Source organism: Dasypus novemcinctus, chromosome 12 (assembly GCF_030445035.2).
Source record: "Dasypus novemcinctus isolate mDasNov1 chromosome 12, mDasNov1.1.hap2, whole genome shotgun sequence".
NCBI lineage: Eukaryota > Metazoa > Chordata > Mammalia > Cingulata > Dasypodidae > Dasypus > Dasypus novemcinctus.
The window spans coordinates 31760305-31787635 of record NC_080684.1 but is presented as its reverse complement, the minus strand read 5'-3'; the positions used below and the strand labels follow the sequence as shown (position 1 = coordinate 31787635).

General features: G+C 53.4%; 1 protein-coding gene across 3 annotated transcripts; it reads left to right on the top strand.

The window, feature by feature from the left end:
- Positions 1-27331, top strand: PDE1B (phosphodiesterase 1B). 3 transcript variants are annotated; one of them, XM_004462703.5, is made up of 16 exons: positions 1-561; positions 646-768; positions 16793-16906; positions 17777-17959; positions 18125-18191; positions 18903-19019; positions 20890-21030; positions 21415-21515; positions 21616-21741; positions 21859-21960; positions 23190-23310; positions 23642-23723; positions 24050-24158; positions 24652-24782; positions 25252-25375; positions 25922-27331. In XM_004462703.5, the coding sequence occupies exons 2-15, from the start codon at positions 659-661 to the stop codon at positions 25356-25358; spliced, it is 1611 nt and encodes a 536-aa protein (XP_004462760.1). In that variant the 5' UTR covers positions 1-561; positions 646-658; the 3' UTR covers positions 25359-25375; positions 25922-27331. The 3 variants fall into 3 exon arrangements, with proteins under 3 accessions (XP_004462760.1, XP_004462759.1, XP_071074954.1); XM_004462702.5 differs by lacking the exons at positions 1-561; positions 646-768 and adding an exon at positions 10800-11722; XM_071218853.1 differs by lacking the exons at positions 1-561; positions 646-768 and adding an exon at positions 15538-15594.

Genomic DNA, 27331 nt, shown 5'->3' with positions numbered 1-27331 from the left:
CGAGTGCCCAGGCCCCTCGGGGAGAGACGGGGGCGTCTCTCAACACCTGGGACCTGCCCGCAGCTAGGCACACGTGGATGAAAAGGAACTCAGAACGCACGCCTCGGGAGCCCACGCACTCGCCCCCATCGAAGTCCCGCCGCCGCCTGCCCTGCGCTCTGCGAACACGCACTCACAGACAGCCGCGCGGGGCACACGCAGCCACTCGGATCGGGCGACCGTGTGCGTGCGCTCGCCCTTGGGCGCTTGGGTCTGCGTGTGCCTCCGGCTTCCAATCGTTCCTTCAGGAGGGGGAGGAGGAGGAGAGGCTGCGAGGAGTGAGAGACGAGCGGGCAGGCAGAGGAGAAGGGAGGGGGAGCAGAGGGAGGGGGCAACCCGGCCGGCGAAGAGGAGAGAGAGGAGGCGGCTCTGGCAGCGCGCGGCGGCGGCGGCGCGGAGAGCCTGGACCCGGAGCCCAGAGCGCGGCCGGGCAGCGGGAGAGGAGGAGCCGCAGGAACCGCAGCTCCGCCAGCTTGGGCCGAGCCCAGAGACACCGGCCTGGCTGGTCCACGCCAGCCGCAGGTGGGAAGGGACCGGGGCGAGGGGTGAGGGTCCCCTGGCTAGGCGCCGAGGCTGAGCCGCCGTCCTGTCTCCTCTGTTCCGCAGACAGAGGCTGAGCATGGAGCTGTCCCCTCGCAGCCCTCCCGAGATGCTGGAGTCGGATTGCCCGTCACCCCTGGAGCTGAAGTCAGCCCCCAGCAAGAAGATGTGGATTAAGCTCCGGTCTCTGTGAGTCCTGGCCGGGTTGGGGGGCGGGGGTGGGGGGAAGGGATCTTAGGGAGCCATGGGGTGGGGGTGGGGGCAGGTAGCTGGAGAGGGTCTGGTGGATTCTCTTGGGCACCCACGCTGGCAGGTGCAAGGAAACACGGCCTTGACACCCGTGGCCAGGCCACATGTGCAAGACACGCGAAGTGGCTGGTCAGAGGGGGCTTCGGAGTTTCAAAGCTAACTGTGTGCCTGTGCCTGTGGACCCCCCCGGCGTGACACACGCAGCGTGGAGAGGTGGCACAGTATGTGTGGTGTGGGCAAGGTTGCAGACGGGCAGCATTCAGGAGGTGCCAGGCTGACTCACACGTATCCATGAGTGCAGGACTGTGCAGATGTGAGACACATCGCATGTGTGTGCGTGAGTGTCCATGGGTCACAAAGCTGCACGTAGAGGGATTATACATCGCTGCAGATCCAGTGCGTGGGAACACTGGTGGCAACCTGTGGGTCATAGGTATCTCCCTTGGGATTGGTGGTTTCTGCCTCCTGCATCCTACAGTAGGATTGGGGGGGGGGCACCCCATACCAAAGATGTGCATCTCTCCTGGGGCCTGGAAACTCACTCTGCATATTAATGATGGGGGGCCCATCTGGAAGCTGGAAGAGGTGGTGGAGACCCCACGTGGGGGCCAGGGCAGGGAGTGGATTGTAAAGAAAGATTAGTTAACAGAGCAAGGTAACTGGCTTAATCAACACCTTTTTGCTTATTTAGGGTCCCCCAGGATCTCCCAGTACATTTAAGCATCTCTTCTTATTGTTGCAGGACAGTAAGAAATGGGGGTGGGGGTGGGGAGGAATAAATGGGGAAAGAAGGGACCCAGGTGCCCCATACTCCAGTCCCAGGGGAGGAAAGGAACTTTTCTTCCTCTTTCTCAGAGAAGGAGAGGATTGGATCAAAGATAAACTGTGCACGGTGTTTACCTCTGCCTGCTGCCATCCGGTAATCTCTGCAGTCTGTTGATTCTTAATCAGAGAACAAGGGAAGGCGCTCCTCTCCCTGAGATGACTCCCCATGGCCCAGGAAAGAGGCAATGGATGGGAGAGTGCGGATGGACGGGAAAGTACGGATGCTAAGTGGGGAAATATAGTTAACGTGGTCCCTGCCTCCACCCCCTCCCCAGTATCTTCAGTAGTGAGCACTGAAGATTCCATTTCTGGGTTCTGGTGAAGGGAGAGGTAGGGGAGGGGATGGATAGATGCTTCTCTGGTGTTTAAATATTTCACTTGCAGCGATAAACCTTTATATTGTGCGGGTGGGCCCGATATATCCACTAGTTGCTTAGAGAGGCTTTTGGGAGAATGGAGACAGAGTGGGCAACAAGGCTTGGAATCCAAATGTACTTCTCAGCCCCTCTCCCCTGCTGCCTCTGGCCAATGCAATTTGTGGGCTCTGTGAAGCGCAGCCTTGGAATGAATTCTGGGATGAAGAAATGGAAAACCGGATTGAATTGATTTTTGTTGGGAGAAGCGCTGGTGATTCTTGACAGAAAATGATGCTCAGTGACAAAGTTGGAGAGAGGGACAGGAAAGGAAGTGGCTACAGGGCAAGGAAGGGACCCCCGGAGTCTACAAATGGGAGAATTCAAGGTGTCTCCAGATGGTTTTCCCGCAGCACTAGTGGTCATCGTATACTTCCCTCGCCCCCATTCCCCATTCCTGTAACCAGGCCCTGAAAAAGAATGTATTTTTCCAGCTTCACTATTTTCCCCCCTTGCAAACCAAAAGTCTTCCCTGAAAACGAATTGCTGTTTCTTCCTTCAGTGTGAGAAGTGCTCAGTGGTGAGAGAATAGGAGCCTTGAAAGGAGGCATTGAAACCTGGAGAAGGAAGTAAACCAGCTGCCCCTACAGAATGTATTAGCTGAGATGTCTGTACATGAAATCATGGTGGACAAGGGTCATTATTTTAATTGATTAGATTATCCTGGTTTTCACTCACTTCAGCAGGCTGGTCCTTAAAAATGCTAGGTACTTGTAATAACTTACCCAGAGAAGTTCCATCTCCTGGTGATTAATCACCAGAAATAGAGTCTCAATCCTGCATTCTCAAAGCAGAGAAAGATATTGACATTGAGGTAGATCCTATGTTACTGAATTTGACCCTATTTGAGTGATGGGGCCAGGAGGGCTAGTGTTGACAGCCAGTGGGGAAAATAAAAGGATTTAGGACTTTGCTGGGTAAGAGAGAGAAACTCCCCAACTCTCAGGGTTGGTGGTTTCTAAAGAGAGGGGGCAAGGAGGCATTCCTTTTTTAAGACAGGACTAGAAACCCCCTACCCCCAACATCACCTGTCCCCTAATGGCAGGGTTGTTTAGTCTGGAAAAAAGGGAGTAGACATGATTACCTCAGGACTAGGCACTGAATGGAAATGAGGACAGATGGGTTTTTTAAAATATAAAGGCCTTGATTCTCCTACTCCACATATTCTATTTCCCCCTCTACCCTTTCAATTTCTAATCTAGGACATCTAGACTCTCTTTAGGGAGCCTGGGCCTGGCGTTTTTTGCTTCTGGAAAAAAAGCCCACACTAATATAATTCCACAAGGCAATTTCTTGTCGGGAAGGGCATCTAGGAATTCCATTTCTCACACTAGGGCCCTGCCAGAAAAAATTCAAAATCTGGAGCAGATGAAAGTATAACTGGAATGAGTCTCAACAGGATTTTACCTCAATTTAGCAGAAAAATGTTCCTACCTAAGCAGGCTCATCTGAAGCATGAGAAAGGCCAGGTGAGGCAGTTTGGAGATTATGGTTTGGCCGGGATAATTTTCAGTATCTCTCAATCTAAGATGAAGGGTTTGACTTGCCTGCCCACCCTTCTCTGGGACCAAAGGGCCTTGGGGAGTGTGGGTAGGGTCAGTAGGTAGAAGGTTTCTTTTCTTTTCTTTTTTTTTTTGTGTCTTTTGTGACTCAAGAAAAAAACATAAGCAGAGATTAGTTTGTCATCCTGAGCTTGCTCATTCATCTAACAACTATTTATCGAGTGCCTCCTTTGGATCAGTTGGTGCAATGGATGCTGGGGATGTGGTGGTGGGCAAAACGGACACAGTTGTTGTTCCTACGGAGCCCGATAAGCTGGTCCAAGTCCATCAAGTGGTGTGTGGAGAATAGGGGAGATACCCTGTTCGTTGTGCTGCTACATGCACCCCAGTGGTAAAATTTTACCACCCTGGGTTTCTATCTAATTTTTTTTTTTTAAATGTAGTTACACACATACATCTTAGCTCTTTCTCCTAGCATCATTCTCTTCTCATTGTTCCACTTTCTCGTGGAAGTTTACATTTTACATCTAGGACTTCCCTCTTTCTTTGGGATAGTGTAGACAAGTCCCTTTCTCTTCTCCTTTACCCACACAGTACACACCCAGGACACTCAAAGTCCAAGCTCAATGTCCTGAGTCGTGGTTCAAGGTCATTGCAGCTGAGCTAGAGCAAGGACTCAGTGGGAATTTTTTGCTCATCTTTGTTTCATCAGAGTCTAGCGTGGTACCTGGAACATAAGAGGCAGTCAATAAATGCTGTTAAAAAAAGAAAAGAACAAATGAATTAATGAACACATGTGTGTGTCATGGAGCCCAGTTTTCTCTCTGATCCTTTGGTGCATGTGTACCTGCCTGTAGGGAGAGAGTAGGAAATGGGGATGGGAAGAAAGGGAGCTGTTGTTTTTTTTTTTTGTGGGGGGAGAGTGATGCCTAAAAGGTGTGGGGTTTGGGGACCTCTGGTCCTGGAACCGAAGGAGTTACAGAGAAGATACAGAAACTGTTATTTGGGTTGTATGAAGATGTGTTAGGATGAAATTGTCCATGCCTGACATGCATACTTACGTATCTGAGTATGAGAAGGTTGACTTGAGTGCCAGGGATAGTTTGTGGGATCAGAGCTGCCTGATGATGTATTTGTGTGTTTAAAAATGGCCTTTGTGAAAATATGTGTTGGGAAGGTATGTACTTACCTGAATACCTGAAACTGTCCTGCTATGTATGAGTAAGATGATATACATGAGGGTGTGTGTGTTGGCAGTGGGATGCTATGTATATGTGATCTTGTGTATGAGTTTGTGACACACTCACGCAATTTTGACAATCACAGGGAGATCCAGTGGGCAGGCAAGAGGAGGAAGCTGAGGAGCTGGCCTGGGTGCCTCACTGATTTACCTGGCTTTTGTCTTTATTTTGTATTTGTCCCATGGAGTTTATACCTGTTCTAAAAATTGTGCTGCAGTCCTCCTTTCTCCTTTCTCTGCATATGGCTGTGGAATGACTGTGAAGATTGCAGGATAAATCGTGGCTTTCTTGACCTCTGGAGAAAAAGGAACATCATTTCACGCAGGCCTTGCTGGGGATGATTTTTTTTTTTGTGGCCTTCCTTCCTGGATTAGCCCTTCCTCCTTTATTTCAAACCATGGCAGGGCTGAATTCCTCCTCCCCGGGTTTTATACTTACCCTCTCCCATATGATGTCTTCCATTGCTCTCTGTTCCCTGTCAGCTTTGTCTTGGCCAGGATCGTGTGGCACCTCTGGGAGAGTAGAAGGTAGGTCATCCTTGCAGAAGGTGAAGGGAATGAGCAGCAGTAGGAAAATCAAAGAGAGACCAAAGGAAGGATTTCACAAACCTCTGATCCAGGTTCCCTGGAGGAAATCAGGGAGGTAGAGCCATGATAATGAAGAAGCATGGGTCCTGGAGTTGGGAGGCTGGATATACCCTTTATATCATCTTTGAATTCTTCATCTGATGTCATCCATAGGAAAGTTGTTTTTTAAATGATGGAGTCTGGAGATCTTCCAGCATGGGGGAGCTTGCCATGTGCAGAGGCAGGGAAATGGGAATGAATGGGTGGCCATTGACTAGGATGGGGGAGAGAAAGATTCAAGAGGCAGGGATATGAATCACTTATTAACTTCAAGTCCTGGTGTCTTGAACATGACTGGAAGAGTCTTGTTTATGAATGGTGATCTGGACGGGGTGAGGACAGGTGTCTGAGCTGAGAGAATAGACGACTGGGTGTGGCTAGAGAAGGCTGTCCCACAAAGGGCGTGGGCCACTGCGGCCAAAAGAAATAAGAAGGACTTACAATTGTCCAGTTAGAAGTGGGAAGAGCAATAGGGTTCTGAGACACAGCGGGTGGGAGGAGCCCCGGGGGGAGGCATAGGTGGGTTCTGTGAGCAGTGGGAGATTCCCCTCTCTCATTTTTCCTAAGTCTCCAGGCCTGCGGGTATTATCATCAGGTGTGTCACATCTTAGTTTAGAGAATCTCCAAAGTCCCTTAAAGCCCAAATATCACTGTTAGTCCAGGAGCCCTGGGAAGCAGGTTGGTCAAAGGAGAGAGGAGATTGCACATTTGAGGTTGCCTTTGCCACTTTTTCCAGGAGGAGGGTAAAGGGGTTTGGGGACATTAGGGGACTGGAAGACTCAGTAAGGGAGAAGGCTGGCTGTTTCTGGGTGCTTGTCCACTCACTCCCTGTCCAGGAAGTTCCCAAAGTCAATGAAGTAAGTGGTGGTCTCTCTTGCTTCTCCCCACATCTCTCAGATGGCGATAGAGGAACAGGGAACCTGGAAACAGGTCTTCCCTCTCTTTTGAGTCTTTAAAGGATCACTGAGGATTTGTCTCCAACCCCTCTGCCTCAGCCTCTTTCCTTTTCTCTGATTCCTTCTACATCCTTCCCTCCTTTGTCCCATCCTTCTTGTTTCTTTTTCTTGGCTAGGCTCCATTCTGTTCTTCTTTCTTGCCCCACTTCCTCTCTCTGTCCCTATTTCCTTCAACTTACTCTCTCTACCCTTCAGTTCTCCTACTCCTCAGCTAGGACTCAGAAAGTCCCTGGGGCCTCCTCGCCTCACCAGGTGCTGCTGTGGTGACGCTGCAGGGTAAGTTTGTTGTAGGCACCCTTTGGAGTCTTCTGAGGAGTCCAGCCTCAACTCCTGTCTTCTGCAAGGCCTTTCTTTTGACTCTCAGTGACCTCATCCTCCCAGCTCCTCTGGGAGGAAGCCAAATAATTGCCTTTGAGTCTCAGAGGGCCGATTTTCTCAGGTATGGAAGTTGAGTAGCTATTTTCCAACTCTCCTTAGGACGACAGGAGAGAAAGAGGGACAAAACCAGGGTAGCAGGTGGGGTGGAGGTGAGACAACCGGGGAAACTGGAAGTTGTTAGATGATGAAATTGTTCCCTAAGGGAGGCAGACTTAAGAGTCATAGAGACGTGGGCAAAGATGGGGACTGAGGGGAAGGAAGAGTTACAGAGAGGGGAAAAGAAGAAAGCTTAGTTGTTGTCCGTTCAACACAGGGAAGTCCTTGGTGCCAGTGCTCTTGCGCCTTTGCTCCCAGTATCCAGCGAGCCGCAGCTGCTCCTCTCCCCTCAGCTCCTGCTGCATCTCTGGAGCTTATGCTTGGCTGGGAAGAAAGTATCAAGTTAGGGTTCTATTTCAGCATATCAGACCTGGCAGAAGTCCACCAAGAGAGCTGTGATGGGGTTTTGGGGAAGAAGCAGGAGTGGGTGGGAAAAGGGTCAGGGCATATCCAGAGGGGCCTGGATGGGGGGTTGGGAGAAGAGCTGGAAAGGAGGTGCTTCAGGTGGTGGTGTTAGCCCCAGTCACGCTCCCAGGTCAGTTTATTCTGTGGCTGCAACGAGAAGTCAGATTTGAAGTGGAGTGATCAGGATGCTTGCTGGTGTTGGCACCATTTAGGTTGGGAAGGGAGCTTGGCGCCTGCAGGGGACTTAGCGATTCCCTGGCAGATAGGACTCAGGGGCTAGGGAAGCTTCTCCTTTCATTCCTGCTTCTTGGCTTCCCTGCTCCCTGTTTATCAGCTCATGCATCCAGCTCGGCACCCTATTCCTAGTTGTCTCTTCTATGCCCACCTTGTTTGGAAACTTCTTGGGGCTTAGGCTGAGTGAGCACACATGTCGCCGACATTGTTGCCAAGTTTCCTAGAACCTAATCCTTTTTCTACCAAGCAATAGCTTTAGAAATTCCAATCTGAGAAATATAATAAGTGAAATTGTGCTCGGCTCACCTCAAAGATATCTTTTTCCTCCTGTTCTCTCGCTTTCTGATCTTCTTTGAAATGCCAAGAAAGTCTGCTGTTGTTTTGATTCCAGCTAAATGGATTGAAGATAGAAATACAGAAGAACTGTCTGGAAATTTCATGGAAGTGAGGCTGTAACTTTCAATGATAAAGATGAAAGTTGTCATTCTCTAAGCATCAGATTAGAGCTGGGTTGGGGAAAGCAGTGAGCCAGTCAGAAAGGATGAATTCTGGAACCAGAATCGAGACTGGCCATCTTCCTTCCATAGAAGGTTTCTAGGCAGTGGAAACCATGAAGTGTTATGAAGAAACATCTGAATAGGGGTGATAAGGTGGGGGGCAGTGTTGGGACTAGAATCAAATTCCACTGATCACCATCTAGTGCTACTCTCATCATACCTGCAGTCAGTCCCTTTGCCAAGCTTCCATCTCACTTCCTCATCCCAGGCTGCCTTCAACATCTGTCAGGCCCCTTGGAAGCAAGGCATCTGCTGGGAACATCTGTTGGGATGTGGTTTGGAGGGCTGATGGGGTGGTCCATGTGGAGGGTGGTTAATGTGCAGAATTAGAGTGCAGGAGGGGGAAGATGGGGGTGGTAGGTAGTTGGAGAAAAAGTTCTCCCAGACGGGGTCTTGGGAGCCTCTGCTATTTGCCTTCCTCTGACCTTGCCCACAGCTCTCAATTCCTCCCTCTTCCAAGGGCTGAAGCCTGAAGGAAAGGTGACTCATTTTGTGTGATAGGCTGGGAGCTGGGTTCTTGTTGGTCTGGGCCAAGGCTCAAGCTGCTGTGATAATCCTCTTTCTCATCTGATCTGAGCTATGCTGGTGGAGTAAGAACACCTGATAGAAACAGCTTCCCGTCAGGAAGTAGAGGAGGACTTGCCTTCAGACATAGGTTCTGTGGAAGCAGACTTCCCTCCCCCACCCTCCCACCCCCGTCTTTAGTGTTTTTTTCCAGACCCTTCTTCCCCAGCACCTCTCAAATCTCCCTCCCTTCTCTCCCTGTCTCCTTAATACCTCCAGTCCTCTCGGCCATCCCCTTCCACGTCTTTGGTTTCTGTGCTTTCCCCAACATCTGACCTTCCACCATTCTTCCCAGGCCTCCCCCTCCCCCCCGGCTTCTCTGTCCAGTCCCAGAGATCTCCCCTCAGCCCTGCCATGTCAACCTGCCGCCTCACAGGATGGCAAACCAGCTTTGCCGCCAGGGGGGCTATTTTTATCTCTGGAGCCACCCCCGCCACTCTGCCCAGCCAGCTGCCAGAACTGGGGCTGCTTGCATAGCAGTGGGGAGCCAGGAGAGCCAGGGGAGCAGGAGCGTGCTGAGGAGGTGGAGAGCTGGTGGTTCTTGGTTTCTGAAGCCCACTCTGCACACTCGCCAGCTTCTGTTTCCACTGCCTCTGTGGCTGCTGTGGAGAAAGCAGCCGAAAGAAGCCCTCGGCATATCTGGTGGTGGTAGGGGGAAAACCAGGGCTTTTCCATAAATGGTCGAGGTGCCATTTGGTTCTTAGATGGAAAATCAGAGGTCCTGGGCATAAAGAGGGGGCAGATGGGAGTTCCTCAGATTTTGGAGCCTTGACATCAGCCAGTTAATCCCTTTCCCAGCAACCGCCTCCCCCCCCCCCCCTCTGAGGCAGTCTCCTATCTTTTCTTCCTTATCCCAACAGGTATTCTCCATTGCAGAGTAGGGAAAACTGAGGGCAGGTGAGGGCAGTATGGTTGGGCTCCTTTCTCTTTTTAAATTTAAAGGCTAGAGGAAAATCAGTGCTGATCCTTGGCTGGGCTCATCACATCTCTGCCCTGCACCCAGCCAGGTGACAGTCTCCTTAGCTCCAACAGAGGTAGTGGTGGTGTGTGTGGGGTGTATGTGTGGGTGAATGAATACGTGTGAACTTTTTTTTTCCTGGGAAGGGAACAGTTCATAATATGTGGGGCTGGGGGATGCAATGTGTGGGGGGGCGAGGTGGTGACAAGTCTTTGTCCAGTCAGCTGTGGTTTTGAGAGAACAGAGGGATGCCCAAGATCCTCTCAAAGACTTTTTCCAGCATAAGAAACCTCTACCTTTCCAGTGGGAGGGTTGAGGAGAGCATCTAGTTGGCCAGAGTGGCAGGGCCTGGAGTGAGGGGACCAGGTGAGGGAGAGGAGCTGGCCTTGGTGCTCCAGGCTGTGCGCAGCTGCCTACCGCCTGCCCCACTCTCTCCTCCCTTCGAGGAGGCACGTCCAAGGAATAGCCCAAGGCTGGGCTGGGGTGGAGGAAGGGAATTTTGAGTCTTGACACTGGGTCTAGTCCTTTCTCTCTAAAAACGCTAACCTGCTTGAAGGTGGGAGTGGGGCCCAGAGAGAAAGAGATGGAGAGAGAGAGAGAGACAGAGACAGAGTTGGGTTCTTTTCTTCTAAAATCGGCAGCAGCCTGGCTTCCTGGGTTTCAGAAGTTCACCATGTAACAGCTTCTGGATATTTAGCCTCCATTCCTCTAGTTGCTGTCGAGGCCCACTTCCACTTGTTTCCGTGCTCAGTGGAGCTGAAAAACAACAGGTTCCCAGACTTCATTTGTTTTATAATCCTTAGAGGCTCTGGCACAGTAACAAGTTATTTTAAATTTTCCCTTTTTTGGGGGTGGGGGTGGGGGGAGGCAGACTGCCTGTCACAAAATCCCGGCTCTTGGCCCTTTTCTTCTCATTTCATTTTCTCCGGTCATACTCATTCCCACTAGTCTCTCTTCCCCCTTTCCACGTCGCTCTAGACCGTAAGGAGAGGGAGACCCCCGGAACTTCTCCCCTGGTGGTCGGCTTTATCCTAGTCGCTCCTTCGTAGCCCCGCCCAGCCCCGCAGCTGACCAATCGCGGCCGCAAGATACTTGTATTGGTGATGTCACCTCACAGCCAATCGCGGGGCCGGCTGGGGCTGTCTGCGCAGAGGGCTGCAGAGGCCGGTTTCTTTCCTTCCCAACAGAGGGCCGAGCTGGTCGTGGAGGTGGCAGAGGTTGTTCTGGCCCCCAGGCCCCTCCTGGTTCCTCCTGTGCCATCCTGTCAATTCTGCCCTCCCTCTGGACCGCTTCTCTAGTTCATTAGTTTTCCCCCAGTTTACAGAAGCGGAAACGGGCTGGGAGTGTTAAAGTAACGTGTCCAACCTCTTGATTTCTGCAGGCAGGTCCTACTGACTTTTATTCCCTGTCTGGGGTGGCGCCCCTTCCCTCCCAGCTGAGCGGGCTTCTGGGTAAGGATCCCCCAACTTCAGCAAGCCCCTCGCCTACGATTCCTGATTCTCTGTGGACAGTCCATCCTCCTGGCTTGCTTCTATTCTTTCAGCCAGCGTTCAAACTCAATTTGAAGAACAGCCCTGGAAGAGACTGCCATCTCCCTGGAAGAGAGCTGAACCTGCCTTAGCTCCTCTGGGCTTCTCTTGCAGGGCCCATTCACCTCCCGCTACACACTTCCTCTCCACCCACAGGTTCAGCATGGGTCCTGGTCCCTGCACCCTTCGGCCTTCTGCTAACCTCTTCTCCCTAAAGACGAGCCCCACCTCCTCAGAGCAGGGCCCGGCCTGTGCTATTTCTGTCTTTTCTGGTATTCTTCTGAGAACAGATTCTTGTTTTCAGTCTGATTCAGATGTGAAACTTTTCCCTTGGCCTCTCACCCAGTTCCTGTAGGCCTGGTCTCTGCCTCACGACTCCCTTGTCCCTTCAGTCAGGCACCTCCTCTTTCCCTCCTCAAGGGAAGTTTTCTCTGCTCACTTAGTTCTGCTGGGGCCGGGAGGAGGAAGTCAGGAGCCCAAGAGGGAGTCATTCCCCTCAGGGGCCCTGTGGCCCCCGGGCAGCTTTCCATCCACTCAAGGAGGAGACTTTGAGTCCCATGGCAACCCTTGTTCCTGTGCAGAGGAGTCACCTCCAGGGCCCCATCCTCAGGTAGGCACCAGGGCGAGGGGGAGGGGAGGAGAGGAGAGGAGAACAGGTTGCTTGTGGATCCACCAGTTGTAGTTTGGTAGAAGCCAGGCATCAAGATCTGACAGCCCGTTTGTTGCTCTGTGTGTCTGTCTGTGTGTGTGTGTGTGTGTGTGTGTGTGTGAGAGAGAGAGAGAGAGAGAGAGACCATGGGCCAACTTCTCCACCCTTTTACCCCATTCATCTTGCCCTTCACCTATTGTCTTCCTATTGCCATCTCCCTTTCCTTGTTGTCCTTCCTCCAGCCTATGGCAGGTGTTTCAGTGTCCCCCCATTCTCTCCTCCTGACTCCCAGTATTTCTAGAACCTTTCATCTCTCTGAAAACTCATCTTGTTTTAAGAACCCAAAAAGGAGACAGGGTTTCCCTTTTGTCTCCCAACTGCCAGCCCCTCTGACTTGAAGCGGCCCTGTCCTAAGCCCCCCTATTTACAGTGGTCTTTATGGGCATGCAGGTGCTGGATGTCGTGGCAGGGGGCTTTAGGACATCAGCCATGTGGTGATCCCAGAGAAATGAAGTGGGGGGGAAGAGAGGAAGCTGAGCTCTTTTGGGGGTATTGGGATTAGTATAGCGAGGAGCCTTCTCTTCCAGCTGGTTGCCTAGAGTTGGAGGAAACTGGGCCCTTCTAGGGGTCAGGATCTGCAGCTTTTCTGTGGTGCAGGGAGAAAGAAGTAGAGGAGAAAGAAGTGATGGTGCAATGGGTGGGGTGGAGGTGGAAGGAATGCTGGGAGAAGCTTCTGGTTTTCCTTAGGTCTGGATGAGGGCTGGGCAGGGTTGAGCATCCTGTTCTTCAGGGAAAGGGACCATTCTCTTGCCAGGTTCTCTGGGAGTTGAATCAGAGGGGTTAGATTAAGTGGACATGAGTGGGGAAGAAGAGCTTCTTCCTGCAGAAGAATGGTGAGGTGAGGACTTCAGGTGGGTTGGGGGAGATCCTAACTCTTGAAAGACTTTGGTACAGGGCTTCTTAACCTTTTTTGTTCCATGGACCCCTTTGCCAGTCAGGTGAAAACCACAGACCCCTTACTAGGTCCACGCCATACCGTGTATTATTTAATAAATATATCATATCCCCACCAACATGTCCTCACAAGAATAATGTTTTTATTTTTTTATTTTTTTATTTTTTTATTTCACTTCAAGCTCACAGATCTCTGATTAAGAACCCCTGCTTTAGAATAAGAGATGCCATTGCCAGGCTGGAAAGTTGGGTGTGGGGCAGGGGGATTTATAAGACTTCAGGTGGGTGAAACTTAGCACCTGAACCCCTCCAGATGCCTGAGTTCAGTCCCCTTTTTAAACTCTTAGTTTGCTGAATTTATTCTTTAATCTTTCTTACCTCCTTACCCCTCCCTCCTTCTGGTGTCTGGATCATGTTGGGTTCGGATTTCAACAGAAATGATCCAGGAACTCCTGGACAAAATCTAGAAGTAGGGGAAGAAGGAACTTGGGGAAGGGTGTATTGAAAGTCAACTTTCTACCTCACTCTTCTCCCTATTAGAGTTTCAGGAACGCTGGCTCAGAAATTTCAATTGTGAGCTCTGGGAGATGACCCCATAGCTGATTAATCTGCTCCCTTTCCCTTTAATTTATTTACTGAGCCTCTACTCTGTGCCAGACTCAGAGTAAAGAGGCCAAGCTAAGCCCCTGTCAGTGCCTTCAGGATACTCACAGTCTAATACGGACTGACAGATACATAAACACTTAATTAAGGATGGATTGACTGAGATTGAAGAAGCTGTGGCAGAACGGCTTCCAGCCTCTCTCTAAGCTAATTGCATGACTGGGTTTGTTCTGTCCCCATTTGGTGTTTGGGGGCAGTTAGGCTCCATTAGCATGAGCCGCAGGCCTTGGTGACCTGACTGCTGTTGGCAAGATGTGCGACCTTGGACAAGTCACTTAACCTCCTTAGTAAGGTGATTGGGAGGATCAAATGAAGTCTGTAATGGTAAAGGCTTTCCTAAATAGAGAACATGCCCATTTAATCATTCTTCCAGTTCTTCTATTTGGAGGGTTCCCAAATTACCAGCCTCATCCAACCTAGACTCACTCTTCTCCATCTGGACTTGGGATAGAGAAGGCAGGACCTTGTTGGATTTGAAGGGGTTGTGGGATGGGTAGTGCCAGCATCATGCTAATCAGTTAACTCTGAGTCAGATCACATTTATAAGGACCATTTGTATATGCCTGTATTATGTACTTCGTGTATTCACTGTGTTAGGTCCTTCCGCAGACATTATTTCATTTACTCCTCTTCTTAGCCCTGTGAGGCCATTATATTATCATTCTCACTATTTTACAGATGTGGAAATTGGAGCTCTAAAATTGTGGTTCTCAAATTTTAGTGTGCATTAGAGTCATCTGGGGTGCTTGTTAAAGTGTCGATCCCTGGGAGCGGGTGGTTGAGCATCCGCTGCACAAGTGTGAGGTCCCCGGTTCAATCCCTGGTGCCTCCTAAAGAAAATAGATCTCTGGATCATGTTCCAGGTTTTCTGGTTCAGTAGGTGTGAGGTGGGGTTTAGAATCTGTCTTTTTAGCAAGCATCCCAGGTGATTCTGAGGCCACATTTTGATAAGCACTGATTAAGAGTTTGTGACTTGCCCAAGGGCTCACAGCCCAGAAGTGACTGGTTTGAACCCAGGACTGCTGCCTCCCAGACCAGTGCTCAGTACACCGCTCCGAGCTCGGGGAGGCCACCGTGGTGTCTGCCTTGGAAATGGGGATAGCAGTCCTCCACTTGCCTCCCTCCTAGGCCCATTGTGAGGATAAAATGAGAGAATGCCAGAGAAGGCACTGTTTAAAATGTGAAGCTGGCAGTATTGTTAGCGATTATGCAAATACATGCAAACGAGGACTCGTGGGCGTGGCTGTTCACTTTGGGAGCCTGTGTGGGGATGAGCGTATCAAGAATGAAGCTGGGCCAGAATGAAACCCGAGGAACTTTGGCGGTGGGGATTGGCCCCTGGGGGCGGAGTGTTTGGTATGAAAGGGCTGCAAGGCAAAGCGCAGGCTTTGTTCTGTGTGGTTAGTCTGGGAGATACCCGCTCAGCCGCCCCCTATCTAGCTCCCTTGGCTAAATCTTTGATGTCATCTAGCCTCCATTCCTCCTCCCTAAAGAAGCCGGAGCTGGGGCTGGGGCTTCACTAAAACCTTCCATTTACATCACCCTCTTTCTTGTTTAACAACCTGCTGTTTCCAAACGGAGATGGTGCAGCAGGAAGGCTGGAAGTGAGATCTGAAGACAGTCCTCCGAGGAGGCTGCAGTATGGTCCTCCAACTTATTTCTCCTCCCGTTTCCTCCCGGTTCCCTTCTCCCCTGCTGGCCTTCTGGCACGTCCACCAGGACTGCTGGGCCCAGAGGGGAGAGTTGACCTGTGACGGTTCCTGGGGCTGGCTATTTTGGGTACCCCCGATTCTACAGCTGCTGAGACCCCGGGATTCGAGAGCTGCTTCTGTTCAGGAATGCCATTGTTCTCCCTCCCCCGGCATCCCTGGGAAATGATGCTAATTTCAGCTTCCAGTCCCTGACTCATTCTCTTCTCCTCCCTGACTCATCGGGTGACCTTGGGTTTCTGAAGCCCCTCTCGGTGGGGATTTGTGGTGGCCACCCTTTCACCCCCCTCTTGGTTTTAGGTGGGGTGCGTTGGAGAAGGAGCGAAAGAGGGGAATGTTTAGTCTCTTTAAAATCACCATCTACAGCCAGAGCGCTTTGTTTGCTTTGTGACTGGTTGGGCTGGACTGGGGAGGCTTCTAAGAAGCTTCCTGGTGAATCTCTGACCTCTACGATTCGATTCACAAGTGCAAAATATGAGGGCGGTGTTCCTTCAGGCAAAGCCTCTAGTAAGTGGGAGACTCTCCCTTTCTCTGGCCCCACCCCCACCGCTTTTGCTCTGGGGGAAGCTGCGGCAGGGGCAGAGGCAGAGGACGGGGACAGTAACCCTTGGTCACAGGTTCTGGCACGGGAAGGACCCGGGAGGCAGGGGTTAATCCTGCTTTGTCCCGGTTGATGGATTTTGGAATCATAATCCATTAGCTCTGCCTGGGTAGAGTGAAGCCAGGCAAAAGCATTCAGTTTGGTCTTTGTTCTTTATCTTTGCCATTCCTGCCAGGGACAGAGGGGCTGTGGACATATACCCCCCTCCTGGCCATGACCAAGAGGCTCAATTGAAGAACAATCTTGGGAGTTATTTTGGTTATGGTTGCTCCCAAAGTCCTCTCTTCATGAGGGAAATAACCAGTTTCAGCTCTCGGCTATTCAGATATAAAACAGATTGTCCCCAAAACATCATTCCAGGGGCTTGCACCTGCCTAATGCTGCTGGGCCTGGGCAGTTGAAGAAAGAGTTTGCAGGAAACACCCACTAAGGGGGTGGTGGTGGGGTCAGATGGGAGGGGGTCAGATGGTGGTGGGAATGGTGGAGTCAGGAAAAGCCTGACGTTACAATTTGAGAGTAGATAAATTTATTTATTTATTTTTTTAAAAAAAGGATTTATTTATTTATTTAATTTCCCCCCCTCCCCTGGTTGTCTGTTCTTGGTGTCTATTTGCTGCGTCTTGTTTCTTTGTCCACTTCTGTTGTCGTCAGCGGCACGGGAAGTGTGGGCGGCGCCATTCCTGGGCAGGCTGCTCTTTCTTTTCACGCTGGGCGGCTTTCCTCACGGGCGCACTCCTTGCGCGTGGGGCTCCCCCACGAGGGGGACACCCTTGTGTGGCACGGCACTCCTTGTGTGCATCAGCACTGCGCATGGCCAGCTCCACACGGGTCAAGGAGGCCCGGGGTTTGAACCGCGGACCTCCCATATGGTAGACGGACGCCCTAACCACTGGGCCAAAGTCCGTTTCCCAAGAGTGGATAAATTTAATACGAGCAGTGGCAAAAGCCTGAGATGAAAACTATTTGCTGCCATTATTATTAATGTTAGAATGATTATTTGTGGAAGGCCGAGGATGTTTCTGTAAGATCATCTATTAGAGGGCATTCTGTTGTTATGTCAAGGTAGCAGCGTCCAAGCAGAATATTTGTATCTGCCTCCCACAGGCTGCGCTACATGGTGAAGCAATTGGAGAACGGAGAGGTGGACATTGAGGAGCTGAAGAAAAACCTGGAGTACACAGCCTCTCTGCTGGAGGCTGTCTATATAGATGAGACACGGTAAGAGTGGCGATGGTGGGCCACTGGGAGACACAGGCAGAGCAGGAGAGAGATGGCAGGCAGACACAGGGAACCAGAGGCCGAGTACGACGGAAAGCCGGAGATAGACACGTGGCAGGGACAGAGACAGGAAAAAAGAGCGAGGGCGGGGCAGGTATAAGGAGACACAGGTAGGATTGCTGGCAGAGATAGAGAGGCAGAGACCAGACGTAGAGATGCAACGAGAGAGAAGAGCGCAGACATCAAGGAGAGAAGCCTGTCTTAGAGGTGGAAGGGACTCGTGTTCATCGTGTCCTAACCCTTCTAGAGGGATGGGTCCCTCCACAGCTGTCCTGCCCCAGATGGGAGCCACTAATCACGTGTGACTCTCGAGCACTTGAAAGGTGGCCGTTGTGAATTGAGATGTATGTGGAAAACACACACTGGATTTCGAAGAACTAGGCAAAAGAATGGAAACTAGCTCGTTAATATATTTTATACTGATTTATGTTGAAATGATATTTTGGATGCATTAGGTTAAATAAAATGTCATTAAAATTTATTTCCCCTGCTTCTTTTTACCCCATTAATGTGGCCACTAATGGCTTATGTGGCTTGCATTTTCTTTCCACTGGACAGTGTTGCTCGACAGCATCCCTGACTGGTGTATTCTGTTGGCTTCTTGGAACACTTCCAGGCCTGGGATGTTGCCTCACTCGTACCATTTGAAGGCACTAGGTAGAGAAGCGGAAATAAAAAGACACAACGCGAGAAAGGACAGAGTCAGAGACAGCGAGAGCTATTGGGTGTGGGGTGTGGCTGGGCCCTGGGTCCCTGGGCTGTGGAAGCACCTGCTGTCTTTCCTCTGCGGCTCCTCTTCTGGGGTCTCAGGCAAATCTTGGACACGGAGGACGAGCTGCAGGAGCTGCGGTCAGATGCCGTGCCTTCGGAGGTGCGGGACTGGCTGGCCTCCACCTTCACCCAGCAGGCCCGGGCCAAAGGCCGTCGAGCGGAGGAGAAGCCCAAGTTCCGAAGCATCGTGCATGCTGTGCAGGCTGGGATCTTCGTGGAACGGTGAGGCTCGCCCATGTTCAGCCTCCCTCTGCCCCCAGCTGCCCGGCCCTGCTCTTCCCTGGCCTTCCAGGACCCCAGCCGCTGTGTGACCCCCCATGCCCGTCCCCGTCCTTCCACCTGGTCCTCACTCCCCAGACCTCACCAGGCTTCTCATTACTCCTTCAGGATGTTCCGGAGAACCTACACCTCTGTGGGCCCCACCCATTCCACTGCGGTCCTCAACTGTCTCAAGGTGATCCCTGGGTTTTTGGGAAAGTGGAGAAGGTTGGGGGATGAATAGCTATTGGGACTTCTAGGCTTTTTTTTTTTTTTTTTTTTTTTCTTCCCGCCCGGCCACTTGTCTGCTGTCCATCCACTGTGTGTTCTTCTGTGATGGCTTCTATCCTTATCAGGGCATGGGAATCTGTGTTTCTTTTTGTTGTGTCATCTTGCTGTCTCAGCTCTCTGTGTGTTCGGTGTCATTCCTGGGCAGGCTGCACTTTCTTTCGCGCTGGGCGGCTCTCCTTACGGGGCACACTCCTTGTGCATGGGGCTCCCCTATGCGGGGGACACCCCTGCGTGGCAGGGCACTCCTTGCGCACATCAGCACTGCGCATGGGCCAGCTGCACACGGGTCAAGGAGGCCCGGGGTTTGAACCGCGGACCTCCCATGTGTAGGCGGACGCCCTAACCACTGGGCCAAGTCTGCTCCCTAGGCTTTGTTTACGTCATGATTTTTGCCTCCCCTTTTAGCCTCATTCCCACGTTCCTTTACCATTTGCCCACTCCTGAGGCAAAGCAGTCCCTTCTTGCCTCTCTCCTGCTGAGAGATATCTCAGCAACCAAAGAGGCCCACTTCACCACCTCTTTGTTTCCCCCTTCCCAAGTCTCTGTAATCACTGGAAGTCCTCCTGGAAATCTAACTTCAATCCTTCTGGCTCACTAGTCTGTTGTTTCTCCGCAGAACCTGGATCTCTGGTGCTTCGATGTCTTTTCCTTGAACCGGGCAGCGGACGACCACGCCCTGAGGACCATGGTTTTTGAGTTGCTGACTAGGCATAACCTCATCAGTCGCTTCAAGGTTAGGTGTCACCCTTCCCTGGCCTCCAGGCAGGAGGCCTGGACAGGAGGAAATCCCCGAACTGACCACTCCCTCCCCTCTCCCTAGCCCTGGTCTTGGTCCAAGGAATTTTCTAGAGAGAATCAGCTCTCTGCAGGGCTGGGATGGGGCCGTGTGAGGGGACGGAGGGTGTGTGAAATCCATTTGCTCTTCAACTTGACTGGCCAGGAAGAATTGGGGTTAGGGTCCTCTCTGACCCTGTGCCAAGAGGGAGCATCTTTGGGGAACAGGGGCCAGAAAAAAAGATTCTTCTATGTGGAAAAGCCACGTTTGGAAGGGGAGGTGAGAGGGCAGAAGGGTGCCAGCGGGGATACGTTCGGTCATCATTTAGGCAGGAGTGTCCAGGCGATGATGTTGGGGGTGGAGGAATTTGTGTGTTCTGAAGGGGGTAGTGGGGTGGCTCAAGGGGGATGCAAGGAGTCTTGTTGGACGGCCCCTCCCGGACAGGCCTGGGAAGGTCGTTCCATCTGTCGTCGTTTCCAGACTATCCCTGCGTGCAAGATTTCCCTTAAGCACTCCTCCTTTTACAACGACACCCAAGAGAGATTCCAAAACTTTCCCGAGCTGCTCGGTTGGGTTATTCTTTAGTGCCTCCCTGAGGCCTGTTGTGCAGTTTCACCTCTTCTCTCCAATCCTGCCCTCTCCAGTACAGAGCATAGCAGGGCCCTCTTTTTCCTAAGACTTTTCCCAGGCCACGTGCCACCAAACGGCACTCAGACATACCCCAGACAGTAGCTTCTCCTAAACTCTGCTTCCTTACCTGGAAAGACTGGTTTTTGGGGACCCCAAGAGTACCTGCGTCAGGTTGGGTTTGGCCCAGCCGCAGTCTGCCTTGCTCCCAGAAAACTAGAGAAAGGGAGGGGGCACTATTGTTTTAATTTTCTCGGGTGTAGAGACCCCAGGCAGAGCTGCCCTTCTCAAGCTCCACAGTCTCTTCCTGGGCACCTAGCCCCTCCCCTGTTCCTCCTCTCCCCTTCCCTCCAGGGACGCCATGGCAACGCAAAAGCAAGGGCAGTTGTCATGGAAACAGTCCTTTAAAATTCTCTGAATTTGGGGCACAGCCCTCCAGGGGTGGGGGTGGGGATGTTGGGGTCTGACCGACAGTGGCGCTTCTTCTGGGTCCCTTGTCACGCTATTGTTCATCTCTCCAGGAGCGTCCCCAAGTCCAGGGCCAAGGTCCCTCCCACCCTTGGGAGATTCAGGGACAGGTGAAGCCCCAGCGTGCCCTCTGGCAGCCTTGAGCCTTTTACTCCCAGGGCATATGTAGAGACCTGGACAGAATTGTGAGGAACTGGAGGAGCTCAGAGCCCTGGGGCTTGTGTGTGTGGGTGTGAGGGTGGGAGGTGTGTGCAGGGGAGGTGGTCAGGGAAGGCTTCTCAGAGGAGGGGGTCATCCCCATCTAGCTGAACGGGTGCTTCCTAGGTCATCTGATCCTGTCCTCTGGTTTGGAGGTGGGGTGGGCTGGGGTGGCTGCAAGGGAGGAGGGAGGCTTTCTTCCCTTTTCCTGAAAGCCTCCAGGGGAATAACGATAATTATAGTTACTCTTTAGAGAGTACTTACCAAGTGCCTTGTATTTACCTCATTAGATTCAAGGTAGGTGGTGTTATCCTCGTTCTGCAGACAAGTTCCTGAGGCCCAGGGAGGCACAGGAGCAGCCCAAGGTCACACAGCCAGCAGGTCCGCGACCGCCAAGATCGGCCCACCACCGAGCCCGGGCTCTCTCTAGGCCACGCTGCCTTCCAAAGGACGACATTGCCCATTTCAGTTCCGCCACCTGCCATTCCCGCAGGTCCTTGATGTTTCTTCCTGACTTCCTCCCTTCGACTTGCAGATTCCCACTGTGTTTTTGATGACTTTCTTGGATGCCTTGGAGACGGGCTATGGGAAGTTCAAGAATCCTTACCACAACCAGATCCACGCGGCCGACGTGACCCAGACGGTCCATTGCTTCTTGCTGCGCACAGGGATGGTGGTAGGTGCCCTGCAGGCTGCTCTCCTGCCACGCAGGGTCTTACGGTGGCAGAACTGGCAAGTTTAGGCTGTGCTAAATTGGTTCCTTTCCTCTGATATCCCAAAGTGTTGCCAGAGTCAGACTGTGTTGATTCCGCCAAGAGACCTCCAGGGTGGGCCACGCTGCGTGACAGCACTGGGGATGCATGCCGGGAGGCGGTGGGGCGCTGCAGAGGGTCCTTGACCTCTGGCCCCGGGAGTGACCTGCTTGCCGCATTCCTGGCTGCATTCAAATCTGACCTTGAACCACAGAAGGGATGGGTCGAGTGGCCTGGCCTGGGTGTGGAGGGCTTGGGGCAGTGACCAGCGGGGGACCGGCCTTTCTCATCCCCGGTCCCTCCCCCAGCACTGCCTGTCGGAGATCGAGGTCTTGGCCATCGTCTTTGCCGCCGCCATCCACGACTACGAGCACACGGGCACCACCAACAGCTTCCACATCCAGACCAAGTGAGGGGGACGTGCGGGGCAGGAGGAGCCTTGCGGATGTGGGGAGGTCGGGGGAGCCCCCCTCCCGGGAGGCAGCACACGATGGCCTTGGGCCCCGCAGGTCAGAATGCGCCATCCTGTACAACGACCGCTCGGTGCTGGAGAATCACCACATCAGCTCTGTTTTCCGATTGATGCAGGACGACGAGATGAACATTTTCATCAACTTGACCAAGGATGAGTTTGTGTGAGCAGGAGCTGGGTCTTGGCATCCCTAGGAGACCCCCTCCCCACGGCCCTCTCTTCCCACTTCCTGCCCCGCTGGGCTGAGGGGCTGAGGGCTTCTCTACTTCTGTCTGTTCAGAGAGCTGCGCGCCCTGGTCATCGAGATGGTGTTGGCCACGGACATGTCCTGCCATTTCCAGCAAGTGAAGTCCATGAAGACGGCCTTGCAGCAGCTGGAGAGGTGGCCTGGGTGGGGTGTGAGTGGGACTGGGCTGGAGTGAGAGGGGCCTGGGAATGGGGGAGCAGACACATGCAGTGATGGACAGACCAGGTCTTTACCTGGGTGGAGTCACTCTCCCGGCTCCGGGGATCTGGGTGTGTCTCTGGGTATGCGTGTGACGGATGCGTGCACGTGGCCCTGGGTTTGTGTACGGCCCTGGCAGCTGACCTGCCGGAGAGTGCTGTGGGCCGGGAGTCTGAGATGGAGTTCCCATCCCAGCTTCAGGTCAGGCTTCTGCTGAAGTGTTGAGAAATTCATTCAACTTTTCTGGACTCCAGTTTCCTTCCCTGTGAAATGGTGAAGATAATATGCCTCCCCACTCCACAACATCTTGTTACTTGTTGCTACTCTAATGTGGGTTTAAAAACAAGAATCAAAACCAAACTCAGGGAGCAGATGTGGCTCAAGCAGTTGAACACCTGCTTCCTCCATGAGAGGTCCTGGGTTTGGTTCCTGGTGCCTCTGAAGAACAAAAACCAACAACAAATGAAAAGACCAACTCAGGGGATTTTTTTGTGGGTGCCTCAATTAAAAAAAAAACACTGAGAACGAATACCATAATTACATCTAGTTTTGCTTTAAAGCAGCTGGGAGTATATAAATGTGTATCAGAGAGATTAGCCTGTGTGTGCCCTGAAGGTGTGTGTGAATCCTATCGCGATGGCTCTGTGTGAGAGAGTGTGCAGGGTCAGCGCATGCCACTGTTGGGAGTAAAATAATAATTACCGTAGGTAGCATCTACTGAGCACTCACTGTGTGCCAGGCACGCCTCTCAGTACTTAAATATTGTATATAATTTAATCAGAACAACCCCATGTGGTGGTAGCTTCTGTCGTTGCTTCTGTTTTAGGGTTGAGGAAAATGAGATACAGAAATGTTAAGTAACTTGCTCAGTGTCACACAGCTGGTGTGTGGTAGGTGTAGGGGGGATTTGAACCCAGGCCTTCTGAGTGTCAGAGTCTGGCTCTCAGCCTCTAACCTGTGCTGCTTCCTGGGCGTCTATTGGTGGGAGCGTGTGCAGGGGTGTGGGTGGCGTCAGAGGATGTTTGAAGGTACGTGAAAGGCTGTGCACGTATGAATCTGAGAGGGCCTGTGATGGGAAATTAGGCAATGTCCAAAGGTAGGGACTGTTGCATGTTTCCTTCTTCAGAAAGATCAGTCTCCCTTCCCTTGTACCCTGACCCAACCAGGATTGACAAGTCCAAGGCCCTGTCTCTACTGCTCCATGCTGCCGACATCAGCCACCCAACCAAGCAGTGGTCGGTCCACAGCCGCTGGACCAAGGCCCTCATGGAGGAATTCTTCCGCCAGGTAGCGTGGCGTCTTTGCCCACCCCCTGCCCGTGGGGGCCTTCTCTCCCCATTTGCTCTCCAGGCTCCCCGCTCCTGGCTCATAGACCATCATTCAGCCACCTGCAGCCTTGGACCTGATCCTCAGACCGTGGGATAAATTCTCCTTATCCTGAGAGCTTAGCCATAGCTGCCAAGACCGAATGGCATGCTGTTTGCATGTCGCTCCTTTCCTGGTGAAAGGCTGCAGATGGTCCTCACTTGCCCCAACCCCCTGCCACTCCCAGCCCCACCCCAGATCTGGCAGGTCTGAGCTTTCCTCTCCAGCTTTTTCCACCTGCCCTTTTCTCCAGGGTGACAAGGAGGCAGAGCTGGGCCTGCCCTTTTCTCCCCTCTGTGACCGCACTTCCACGCTTGTGGCACAGTCCCAGATTGGTGAGTGCCCTTTCCTGCCAGGAGGAGAGGATTGGGAAGGGGAAAGATTACTTTCTGGACCTGGGCCAGGATTGCCCCCAGTCCTGGTTCCCTGCAACTGTTCTTCCTGTAGAGACAAGACTCCTGAGACAAAGCACGTGATCCTGGGGTGGGAGTGGGGTCAGGGGGCTGGGGGAGGGGGGTAGAGGAGTTCTCTGGGGTCACAAAGGACGTCATCCCAAGCCTGCCCCCACTGGTTACCGCTCCACCCTGCTTGACACGCAGCAGCCCGGGGCGCGGCCATGCCCTGCGGGTTAGCCGTCTCCGTGTCGCCCCCTTTGCTGCAGGTTTCATTGACTTCATTGTGGAGCCCACGTTCTCTGTGCTGACTGACGTGGCCGAGAAGAGCGTCCAGCCCCTGGGAGATGAGGACTCCAAGTCGAAAAGCCAGCCCAGGTGAGGGTGGCCGGGGAAGCCAGGTCCCCTGTTCTGTGGGCGGGGTGGGGGGAGCCTGACTCAGAGGGAGGACTGACTCACAGGCTGCAGCGGGGGTGGGGGAGAAGCGGGCGACTCCGAGCTTGGGCGTCCCCCTGCTGCACGTCGCACAGTCACGGGAGGGAGGACGGGCCTGAGGGTGTGGCCTGTGCCTCTGCTGCCCCCACCTACTCCACCATTAAAAAAACAAAAAAATCTCTTCCTTTAGCTCTGTCTTTATTGCCTTTCGGCTAATAGTTTTTTTTAAAAAAAATTTCCTTCCACCAGGAGGGAGGGTGTGGAGAAGGAGGGGTAAAATTGTGGGGGGGCGGCAGGGACTTGAGCCGTATCTAGCAGAGGGAAAAGAGGACGGGGCTCCCTCACCTCTTCCTGGTTTCTGTCTCCTCCCCTCTGAGGACGGAGTGGGCGGGGCCTCACCGCGGGGGGGGGGGGGGGGTCGGGGGGCTGCTTTTAGTTTCCAGTGGCGCCAGCCTTCTCTGGACGTGGAGGTAGCAGACCCCAACCCCGACGTGGTCAGCTTCCGCTCTACCTGGACCAAGTATATTCAGGAGAACAAGCAGAAATGGAAGGAACGCGCAGCAAGTGGTGGGTGCCGAGGTGGCGGAGCGAAACGTACAGGGGGCTGCCTGGAGCGGTAGCGGGTCCATTTCCTATAGCCCCTGCTGCAACCCCTTGCTTGAGTCCTGGGGTGGGGGAATGGAGCTGATCAGATGGAAGTTAGATCCCAGGACACTGACCGAGTGGCCTGGACAAATCTAGAATGCAGGCTGGAGAGGAGCGGGACCGACCTCACGCAGCGTGGCCCATGTCAGGGGTGCCCCTCTAGATTTGGGTACCTGGAGGCCCTGGCTGCGAAATCTGCCCCTTTACCTCGGGTTGAGTGTTGGTGTCAGCAAGGCTGGAGAGGCCCTCCACCAAGTGGGGGTGGGTGGAATGTAGCTCAGTTTGAAGTCAGGGAGGTGGAGGGAATCCTTTCTTTTGGCCACATATTCCTTGGGTTCTGGGAGAAAAGACTTCTAGGTCTAGGACCAGCTTCCTTTGTGCCGCTCTGCAGGCATCACCAACCAGATGTCCATTGATGAGCTGTCCCCCTGTGAGGAGGAAGAGGCCCCATCTTCCCCTGCCCAAGAGGAACACAACCAGAATGGGAATCTGGACTAGCCCTGGAGCAGACCCAGGTGAGCGAGTCATGGTGGAAGGGGTGGGGAGTCTTGGGGTTCTGGGGGGGGGCGGTGCGGAGAGCTGAGTCCACCATGGCATCCTTAAGGGTCATCTCTGAGAGGACGTGCCGTCCATCCTCTGTCTTTCCAGGCAGGAAAATGGGGGAAGTGAAGACAAAGCTGAGGCAGGGCATGGGTGTGAAGCAGAGAAATCCTCCCCGCCCTTATCCCTGCAGGAAGAAAGGGGGCTGCTCCTCACAATAGCAGAAGGGAGTGGGCCCGAGCAAGGCAGCCACAGCTTGTACAGGACTTTCGGGAGAGCTGGGGAGAAAGAGCCTGCCCAGGGGCACTGCCCAGGGGCACAGGGCTCAGTGCGGTCAGGGGAGCACGACCTGGCTCTCGGCTCCTCTCCCGCCCTCGGCTCAGCACCCTTCTGCAGGGCACTGTTTTGCACAGTTCACGTGGGTCTGAGGGGGGATCTGGCAGGACTTGGAGGAGGTAGGTGAGGCTGCAGAGGAAAGCCAAGCCCAGAGCACCAAGTCTTCTTTCCCCCCCTTTCCCCAGGCCCTCATCGAGTCCAGAGCGTTCGATGTCATCAGCACCATCCATCGGGACTGGCTCCCCCATCTGCTCCAAGAGCGCACGGAGGTCACGGAACACACAGCCCATCCGAAGGCCAATGCCAGAGACCATGGGGCTGGGGGAAGGGCCCCTCCCCACCCGACACCCTTTGGGGCGCACTTTAATCTCCCGGCAGCAAGATGGGGGAACTTTACGCTCCCGATGGTCACTGTGCCCTCCCCCTGCCTCTGGACGGCCCCCCCATGGCCAGATGTTGGGCTGGGGGGGTGCTTCCTGGAGGCTTCCCAGGGCCGGGGGGGGAGGGTCAGAGATGCCAGCCCCCCTGGTCCTCCCCCATCCTTTTTGCCTCCAAGTTTCTAAGCAATACATTTTGGGGGGGTCCCTCAGTCCCCCACCCCAGATCTTAGCTGGCAGGTCTGGGTCCCCCTTCCCCTCCCCTGGGAGGGGCTGGAATGGGACAGAAAGCTGGGGGTTTGCAGAGCTCGTTATATATGGGGAGGGGGCTGGGCTCCATTCGGGCATGCTCCCTTTCTAGGGCCTGGGAATGGGGAGGGGGGTGTCTCATCTCTTGACCCCAGACCTGCACCTCTCTAGCCCCTTCCCCAGCCCCACCCCCTGCAATCTTCCCTCTTCCCCATTCTGACATAGTGACTGGGGAAGAGGGGAGACTTGGGGACCAGGGGCTGAAGGGAGTCCTTCCCTGGGGTCCTTAGGAGCTAGAGACAGGTCTGGGCCCCTGGGGTTGTCACCTGCTCTGGCTGAGCTCAGAGCCCTTTGCCTCCTTCCTCTCCCCCCCGGGGCTGGGAGGTGCCCATCCGACCAATGTCTGTAAAGTGCTTTGAGATCTCCCCAACAAAGCACCTTCAGGATGCATCTTATGAGCACAGGCAGGAGGGAGCCCCTGGGTTGTGGTCAGGGTGCAGCGGGGAGGGTGGGGTGTAATCCAAGAATCCTGTTTTGCGTACAGAGAGGGTCCCTCCCCCCCTCCGTCTCCCAGAACCAGCCCAGCCTAAGGCACCCAGAGGCCTCTCCCCAGGACAGGTGGGGAGGGCTGGATGGTTGGCAGGCCGGGGAGGGGCTCAGGCCGCTGCTGTCGGGTCCTTTGAGTAGAGCCTAGCCCAGGGCCCCTTCCTCTCCTCAGGCTCCTCCTCGCCCCTGCCTCGCCCCAGGGAAGGCCAAAGTCCAGGGGACTGTCCTCCTTTCTTGTAAATACCAACCATCCATTTGTCCAGTGGGCTCTGTTCGTGTGATGTCCATATCCACGGTCTCTTAGACCTGCCACCTGTTCCTCCCACCCCACCCCAAGTGGGACAGAGACGCATGTGACTCACCCCTGCCCTCGGTCTCCCAGACCTGGCTAAAGCCAGCGATCAATAAAGACGGGGGACTGGG

Excerpts from the sequence above, each read along its gene's own strand:
- PDE1B (XM_004462703.5), top strand. The coding sequence starts at position 659 with ATGGAGCTGTCCCCTCGCAGCCCTCCCGAGATGCTGGAGTCGGATTGC. Across the intron at positions 19,020-20,889 it reads ACCTCATCAGTCGCTTCAAG|ATTCCCACTGTGTTTTTGAT; the intron begins GTTAGGTGTCAC and ends TTCGACTTGCAG. Across the intron at positions 21,961-23,189 it reads GCCTTGCAGCAGCTGGAGAG|GATTGACAAGTCCAAGGCCC; the intron begins GTGGCCTGGGTG and ends TGACCCAACCAG.